The 8,964-nt window shown below is 45.9% G+C and overlaps 1 protein-coding gene across 1 annotated transcript; it reads left to right on the forward strand.

The window, feature by feature from the left end:
• Positions 1-2,029: 2,029 nt before the first annotated feature.
• Positions 2,030-2,567, forward strand: LOC136459093 (uncharacterized). The gene is made up of 2 exons (XM_066459000.1): positions 2,030-2,245; positions 2,400-2,567. The coding sequence occupies exons 1-2, from the start codon at positions 2,030-2,032 to the stop codon at positions 2,565-2,567; spliced, it is 384 nt and encodes a 127-aa protein (XP_066315097.1).
• Positions 2,568-8,964: the final 6,397 nt, after the last annotated feature.

The raw sequence follows: 8,964 nt of genomic DNA on the forward strand, positions 1-8,964 counted from the left end.
TAGTTTGGAAGAGCTAATGTATAGAGTATTTGGCAAGTGCCATGACGATGGGAACCACTATATGCAGTTAATGTCTATGGTGTGCATAACTTCGTGTTCAGTTTCCTATGTCTATGGGGAACTGATCAGTGGAAGGGCTGCAGGGATGGCCGTGACGCCGCCTGGGGAAAGAGGCCGCGACACCGCCTGGGAAATCGATCGAGTGCATCTACGTGTATGTACAGAATAATTATATCCTCTTTCAATACCTAGATGGGTCTACATAAACTTGTATAGGTTCCTGTGGCTGCTAATGACACAAATGCATATATGATCTAATGGCATGTACCTAGCTTTAGGGCTCTGATGTCTCAGGTTCAAAACCTGTGAGTAGCGTTTTTTTTGTATTTTTTTTACTTAACCATTGTGAGTAGCGTTTTTTTTTTAATTTTTTTACTTAACCATTGTGCTCGAGAACCTTAGGTATTACAATGATGTAATTTTTGGTTGCTATATGTTCAACCTTTTCTCAACGAAAGAAATTATTAAACACAACGAAAGCATAATGGTCGCAACATAGACATGCAAAGTATAAGATTCTGGCTACTTATAACAAGAATACTACTATGGTGTAGTGGTGAGTAGCTTTCCTTTAGTCTCAAAGGTCTCATGTTAAAATCCTGGTTACACAACTTTTTTTTTAATTTCCTATAAGCGTTGTTCTCTGAACCTTAGTGATTGCAAGGATTTTTTTCGTTGCTATATGTACAACTTTTTTTGCAACGCAAGCGATAATTACATACAACAAAAAAATATTCGTTGTAACATAGACGGGCTATCGCAACCATCAACTAAAGAGTTGCAATATCATTTTAGTATTGTAACGCCAATAGAACTGCCCGCAACGCAAATCAAATCGTGGCAACAATGATCACTTATTGCAACTGTTCTATAATTGGTTGTGATAACACTTACTTTTCGCAACGATCTCCATACTTACGGCCACAAAACAATTTGCGTGGCAAAAATCTCATCTATCGCAACCGAAAGTGAAAATGGTTGCAATAACACCCCCTGCTGCAACCAAATCTTGGCAGTTGCGACAAAAAAGCGTGGCATAAGGGTCAGAAGTTAGTGAACAAACCTGTTAGCTAAGGATGTACCCTTTGAGTTCACCGATGAGTGCTTAGACGCTTTCCATATACTTAAGAAAGCACTCATTTCAGCGCCAATCATCCAACCACTTGATTGGTCGCTGCCCTTTGAAATAATGTGTTATGCTAGTGACTATGCTGTTGGTGTGGTCCTTGGCCAAATCAAAGATAAGAAACATCACGCAATTGCTTACGCTAGCAAAACACTGACAGGGCCCAGCTTAACTATGCCACTACTGAAAAAGAGCTTCTTGCAGTTGTTTTTGCTTGTTGATAAATTCAGATCTTACTTAGTGGGAGCAAAAGTAATTATTCACATTGATCATGCATGCACTCAAATGCTTGCTCACTAAGAAAGATGCAAAACCATGCCTAATAAGATGGATTCTCTTACTCCAAGAATTTGACCTAGAAATAAAAGATAAAAAGGGAGTAGAGAACACTATCACCTGATCATCTATCGCGTATGCAAGTCACTAACATGCAGGAACTACCAATAAACGACTTCCTACGTGACGACATGCTGCTAAAGGTGACAGATTCAAACCCGTGGTATGCGAACATCGTGAACTTCATGGTTTTAGGATACGTACCAATGGACAAAAACAAGAAAACGCTGCAAGCCGAGAGCAGACGTCACCTTTAGGGATGACCCGTACCTCTACAGGATATGTTCCGATGACCTATTAAGGAGATGCGTACCCACGGTGGAAGGTGTGTAGATAATAAAAAAATACCATGCAGCTCCGTACGGAGGCCATTATGGAGCATTCCGCATACAAGCCAAAATCTAGCAGTGCGGATTCTTCTGGCCAACGATATACGAAGACACCAAAGAATTCATTCGAAGGTGTCGAAAATGCCAGCTGCAAGGTAGCATCACCTCACGCAATGCAATGCCCCTCCACCACAATCTTCAAATAGAAATATTTGATGTATGGGGCATTGACTTCATGGGGCCATTCCAAAAGTCCCAAGACTGCGAGTACATCCTTGTTGCCGTTGACTACGTGTCAAAGTGGGTGGAAGCATTGTCATGCAGAGCTGCTGACGCCAAGCATGCAAGGAAGATCCATGAAGTGATCTTCTCTCGCTTTGGAACACCAAGGATGGTAGAAAGCGACGGAGGGTCTCACTTCATCAACAAGACTTTCAGAGCCTTCCTAAGGGAGCTTGGGGCCAAGCACAACGCTGGTCGCCCCGTATCATCCGCAAACCAACGGCCAGACAGAAACTTTAAACAAACAAATTAAAAATATCCTACAGAAGATGGTCAATGAAATGGGAAAGGGATGGAAGAACAAGCTTCCTGATGCGCTCTGGGCATATAGGACAGCTTATAAAACATCCATTGGCATGTCGCCGTTCCAGCTTGTCTATGGAAAAGTTGCCATTTACCAGTTGAGCTTGAACACCGAGCTCACTGGGCAATAAAGAACTGGAACATAGATGCGAAGCTAGCCGGAAAGAACCAACAAAAGTAAACTGCCGAGTTAGAAGAATGATGAGAGAAGGCTTACCATAGTGCCAAGCTCTACAAAGAGAGAACCAAAAGATGGCACGACCACCTAATCCAACAGAAGGAGTTCAAGGAGGGAGACAAAGTGTTATTATTTAACTTCGAGTCAAGCTCTTCGGTGAAGTGAAATTACGAAGCAAATGGCAAGGACCGTACACCGTCATCAACACATCGTCACATGGCACGATCACCATCCAATGATGACGACGGTAACATTTTCAAAGCTAACGGTCAAAGATTAGAAATTTCCTAGAGCCTTCTCATGATATTAATCTAGAAATTGATAAAATTGAATTAATCTCATTTGACAAGTTTACTGTAAATTTATGAAAAATCTAAATATTTCTCTAACACATGCTTGCATTTAATAAGCGTTGATTCTTGCTCACATGTATTTTTCACTTATAATTATAAACCATGTGAAAAAGACAACATACATATGCTTTGATCCAAGTGAATATTATACAAAATTGCCCAATCATCTTCAGCATTTTAAAGACAAAAATAGGAAAACCAAGGAGTACGAATATCCCATGCATGCCTGAGCTTCTAGAAGAAATTTTAGTCAGGGAGGCGCCCCTCAGGGTGCGGGCGCAATGCTGGGTGTGGCCGCACCTCCCCTGACTCCTCTCGAGCTCTGTCCGTGCAATAAGCTTCTATGACCCAGTGGCATCGCTATCTCATGGGTGTTGCGCAGAAAGATTTTCTCCTTCGCAGTGGAGGCCAACCCCTATAAAAGCCACCCCTAGGGCCTCTCCTCACTTCACACCAAAGCACAAGCCTTCTCCTCTCCCTCTCTAGAGCACTCTTCCAAAGCACTCAAGCCATGGCCCACAACGCACTAGCACTATACACTGGCTCCAGCTCCACCTATAACCTAGAAGGAGTGCTTCACTCCATAGACCTAGTTCTAGAGAGCACATTTGTGAGAGGAGGCGAAAGCAGTCACAATGGCACCACTGGCCATCATGCCCCCGCCGAGTAGCTAGGTAAGTGGTGGCACTAGTGTGAAGCCCATTGCAAGGACTAAGGCGCCCCAAGGTGGCTCCCAGACCATCCTTGGGGGCTGTCAGCCTCAAAAGAAAAGCCACGGAAAGCATTGCGCCGTTGAAAAGTGTCCATGTAACGCCTTCGGGCAACACTATTTTTAGCAGTAGCCACACAATGGTAGGCATTAGAAACCCCGACGGCGGGTATGGGAAAGGCCTCATGCGAAAGCCGGCCAAAGGAAAAGGGCCGGCTATAACTCTCGGCCAAAAGTCTGTCTCGAAAGAGACATCTGGCTCATCGTCCGAACCCCTTAGGATCAGGAGGTCCAATAAGCCCCCGGTCCTAAGGCCATGTGCTATCTTTGAGGAGGAGGATGAGCCACTACTACCACAAGGTCCCACTGTCACCTCGCTTAATAACAAAATCACAAACCTACGCGAGGATGTCAGGATGCTTAAAAGCCAACTAGCTGATAGCCAAATTAAGACCAGGGACCTTCAGCACGAAAACAATGTCTTTTCGCTTCGGTTTCGGCCGAAGGCTTTTAAAAGTGGTGAGGGCTGCAGGAGTGGAACGAGCTCTAGATTAGATATTTAGAGCCACTCCTGCCCAAACAATTAGGCGTGCATTTTTTATTTCTACCTTACATTTTCAATCTTTTTCCCAATACATGTAACACGCCTGTTTATTAATTGTTTATGGTTCAATAAAGAATACTTGCTGTTATTTGTCTCCACTTGTTTTTGCATACTCTGTTGTCTCCAAGTAAAAATAAAAAACAGGTACAAAAATAAGTGTGGGGGAGACGACCCACAAACAGCTCCTCTCAGGTGCGCAAACAATGAACATATTGAAAATTAAGTTGTGCACAGCTCACTCTCTATAATTAAAAAAATTCTTGAACAAATTAAAATATAACTAGTTATAGATGCTCCAACTTCATTCTACCTTTTGATAAAAATTTGCATACTCTTTATTCCTAGCTAAAATTCCAATGACTTGTGAGCAACTTATCATAGAGACCCCACTTTTATCTAAGTTATTGGAATATGAGATATAGTAGGATGAAATGAGACTTGCTCTTTCTTGCAAAGTACTCGTGATTTACTTTACAAAATCAAAATCTCAATTAGCATGCTCCTCAAGTGATTATAATTCCTACCAAAGCCATATGACAATAATCCATGATACAAAAACCTTAGTCATGTGCTACTTGCACACACTTTGAGCTTTGTCAAATTGTTGTGACCCTTGTTGAGATACTTGTCATGCACCCATGATCAAGATTCACGTACACCCAAAAATAAAATGCTGACTCTTACACTGAGAGTTACGCAAAAACATGCTTTTCCGTCCACAAAAATAAATACTCCATTGATTTTACATGAGTCTCTCTCCCTAAAGTTTTCATGTGCTGAAAGAAAATATGGGCTATGCTGAAAATAAATATCCATGCCAAAAGAGCATGAGAAGAGAAAGAGAGAATGTGTGCCAAGGGGGCATGAGAAAAATAATCCCATGCTAAAAAGAATGAAGGGAAAGAAAAAAAAGAGAAAGGTAGCACATACTTTCAAAGGCAACTATCAAAAACAAAGGGGGTCAAGTTCAAAGGAGTACAAAAATATTTAGAGATAAAAGAATTCAAAATTCCACACATTTACACTTCTTGATCAAAGTATATGACTCGCATTTCCTCGGATCTGGTTTTTGACTTAGCAATATTATGTGATGCTAGTATGCTTCTCTTTTATACCTACCCAAAACTCCACAAAAAGCTCTTAGAGGTAGGATGAAAAGAAGACAAATATCAAAAGCCTTTGGTGAAGATTATACACATTGAGCGACCGAGTAAATCATTTTGAGGAGCATGTCTAATCTTCATGTTTCCAAAATCAAAACAAAACCCAAGTTTCTAAGCAAGAATAGAGTAAGATGATTTGAATCCATGTTGTTCCATTATCCAATTACTCAAGATAATTTGGTAGACACTCATAATGCTCACAAGTCCAGGTGAAGCCTGGAAAAACTACTACAGGTTTCATATCGAGGAGAATAAACCATCTTAGTCCTAAACTTTACTCGAGGACGAGCAAAGGAACTAAGTGTGGGGGAGCTTGTTGGCGGTTCTTAACTCGCATTTTGTACCACCAACACTTGTATAAAATTCATCAAAAGCAAACAACCAACTAGAAATAGGACTTTTAACTGATCATTTCCACAAGTTTTGGTGAAGTATTTCTTTGCAGGTAACAAATATGAAAATACACCAAAATGAGCTCAAACTACAACATCCACACAATTCGGCCCAAGCAAACAAGGAGCAAAGGACCACGTACCTGACACAACTAGACCGAAAGCACCACGGTTCCACGCTCCAGGCCTAGACAGGAGCCCATCGTGCAAAGGCGGTGGCGATTGGAGCCGGTCAGGGTGCGGCCACACCATGGTTGCGCCCGCACCCCACCTAGCACCGCTCGTCCACTCCTTTGTAAGGTAGGTGTTCAGGAGCCATGAAGAGGCGGTGCATGCTGGGATTTCAGGAAATATCACCGTGTGAACCGACGTAGGAAGCCTATTTAAGCAAGGGGAAGCCTCCTTCATTATGCACTCATTCAATACACAAGAAGAGAAGTAGAAGGGCCCCACTCATCTTTACCTTTTACCTATAATAATATAGTGTCAGTGTTATAACCCCGGGGGTGCCTCAAGGCACCAATTAGTTAACAGGCCACGTGGCCTGCTACGAAATAGTCAGCAAAGGCCCAAACGACCGAGGCCGAGTCAGAGCCGAGTAGAGCAGACCAGGCGCCAAAGATAGGGTCAGCCCCGACCCCTTCGACCTGCCTTAGTACACGACACTCGCAAGATGCACGACCTCTCCCCGTCATGACCCCCGGAAGGGATGAGGGAAGGTCAAGCGTAGCTCGGAGTGCCTGCTCTGACAGGAGCAAGCATGCCACACTGACCCTGCAAGGACCAAGGGGACAACAGTACGACCCAGTTAGACACCATCCCTGTGCCATGCCGCACCAACGAGACAACACCGCACCACGGTGGCGAAGCATACAACACCCACTGTCCAAATACGGGCCGACTAGACGCTTGTACAATCCCACCCATTATGGGATGGGGACCCACAAAAGGGGCTCGACAAAAGGCCATCCAGACCGGCAGAGTGCCCCAACCCCGACAAATGGGGTCGTGGCCCTCGGCTCCATGAAGCGACCAAGCGAACGACGACCCAGGGCAACTACCTACTTCGGGTACGACGTCCCTTGGAACCAGGAGACAACGATGAAGGCCACAACAGACAAGATGGATGATGAACCATCGTCGAGGCTACAATGTCGCCATGGCTGACATAGTAGCACCACGTCACATCCACCCGCAAAGTGGCCAGAAGACCATGACGATAGCCACGACTAATCGTGCACCAGAAGATGGCGTAGCTTGTAAGCCAATTAGCTAGGCCCTCTCTTAGGCTCTCAACCCTTTGGTTGAGAGAACCTCCTCTCTGTATGAGCCCTAACCCCGAACTCTTTATAAGGGCAGCCTAGGCACCCATCTCAAAACATTCTGAATCCTCTACCGTTCCATTCATTCACCATAGTAGTAGGGCTCCTGAAGCTTCCCTTCGAGCAGCCCCTCGCCTAGCATAGGTTTTACCACCTCTTTCACAATTCTTGCAACACCATTATAAGAACTTAAAGAGCATTCAAGCGAGGAACACGCACTCGATCATCTCTAAGACTAGACGTAGGGCTCTGGCCTGAAACAGTATAAATCCTTGTGTCTACTAGATGCTACCATCATCGTCTAAGAGCAGCGTGGCAATCACATAAGTTTACTAGTCCGGTTTACAAAACACCGACAATTGGTGCGCCAGGTAGGGGGCAGTCGCACACTCTCATTTGTTGAGAAGGAAGCGATGGCTCCTTGCACTGCCTGGTGAACTCACTGGCAGAATGGCCCACGGCAGCCACATCCACCGCAAAAACTACGAGTTCATCAGCATCAAAGGGCCAGCTCCCGCGTCCGCCTGCGGCTACAACCCAAACCTCTGCCATGGAGATCTAGGACACATAGCCCGCCATGGACTCACTCTCGGAACTACCTCCGATGGCAGCATCCTAGAGTTCACCTATCTAGAGGGGCTAGTACCCTCACTCATTGCCGGCTGCGGCCAGGCCTCCCATCTAGGAAACCAAAGGTCCATGGCTCGCAACGAATTCCTTTGAGGAACCACACAGTTGATCACCTTCAAGGGTCAGCACCTGCTTCCGCCTTCGGTTGCAGCTCGAACCTCTGCCCTAGAGGTCTAGGTCCCATGGCTCATGGCAGACATATTCTTGGAACTCCCCACGGGGCTACATCCCAGAGTTCATCTACGTAGGGGGACTAGCGCCCTCTCTCATAATTGGCCACGGCCAAGACTTCCACCCAGGAAGCCTGAGGTCCATGGCTCATGGCGAGCTCGCCCGAGGAATGGCCCACGGTGGCCGTAACTCTCTAGGGAATCGTGAGATCGCTCAAACCAATGGGTCAATGCCCGTCATCAGCTATTGCCTAGTCTAGACTACCATGTGAGGAAACTGGGCTCGACAGTCGAACCATGCCCTAGGACAACTCCTCCGCTATCAGTAGGATGCAACGAGCTGGTGCACGCACGAGCAGCAGAATCAACCACCGCCGCACAGCGGCATCACTAGTGTTCAGGTGGCCAACCGACTGCCATGCCACACAAGGGCCCAACACTAGAACCTAGGGTTAGACCCCGTATAATGGACAAACCACATGACATAGCCCTCGCAAACTATCAGCCGTCGCTTAGATGTGCGTGCATCCTGAGGAAGCAGGCTCTCCGAGCGCATCGCGTGCCACGACAAGCGGATCAAACTGTGTTGTACTCAAAGCTAGCTCCCGTAGCGATATGTCATGATGGCTCTCCATCGAGAGCGGAAACCACACCCAGAGGCAGGGACACGGTGATAATGACGTCATCGCATTAGTAGGGTTCGAGCACCGGAACACACAAGCTCCCTCGTCTAGAAACTACACTAAATCAGATGCGAAGAGGCCTTCCTCAGGGGCTCATGGGCCCATCGAGGATATCGAGCCAGCAAGGAACGGCCCAAGGCTGCCTGAGTGGTCAATCCTCGCCAGTTACGACCGTTCAGAGAGGTAGAGAAGTGACCTCATCAGGTTAGTGGCCTAAGGACCATGATAGCTCTAGCGCAAGCAAGCGCTCAGGAGCTCGCAGCGCCTCGAGCAGCAACTCTGCCGTGAATAGATGCTTGGGGGCTCAACGTGCTCCGAGTTACA

Source organism: Miscanthus floridulus, chromosome 1 (genome assembly GCF_019320115.1).
Source record: "Miscanthus floridulus cultivar M001 chromosome 1, ASM1932011v1, whole genome shotgun sequence".
Lineage (NCBI taxonomy): Eukaryota > Viridiplantae > Streptophyta > Magnoliopsida > Poales > Poaceae > Miscanthus > Miscanthus floridulus.

Coding starts and splice junctions, on each gene's coding strand:
- LOC136459093 (XM_066459000.1), top strand. CDS start 2,030: ATGCCCCTCCACCACAATCTTCAAATAGAAATATTTGATGTATGGGGC. Junction 2,246..2,399: donor GCTTTGGAACACCAAGGATG/GTAGAAAGCGAC, acceptor AATATCCTACAG/AAGATGGTCAATGAAATGGG.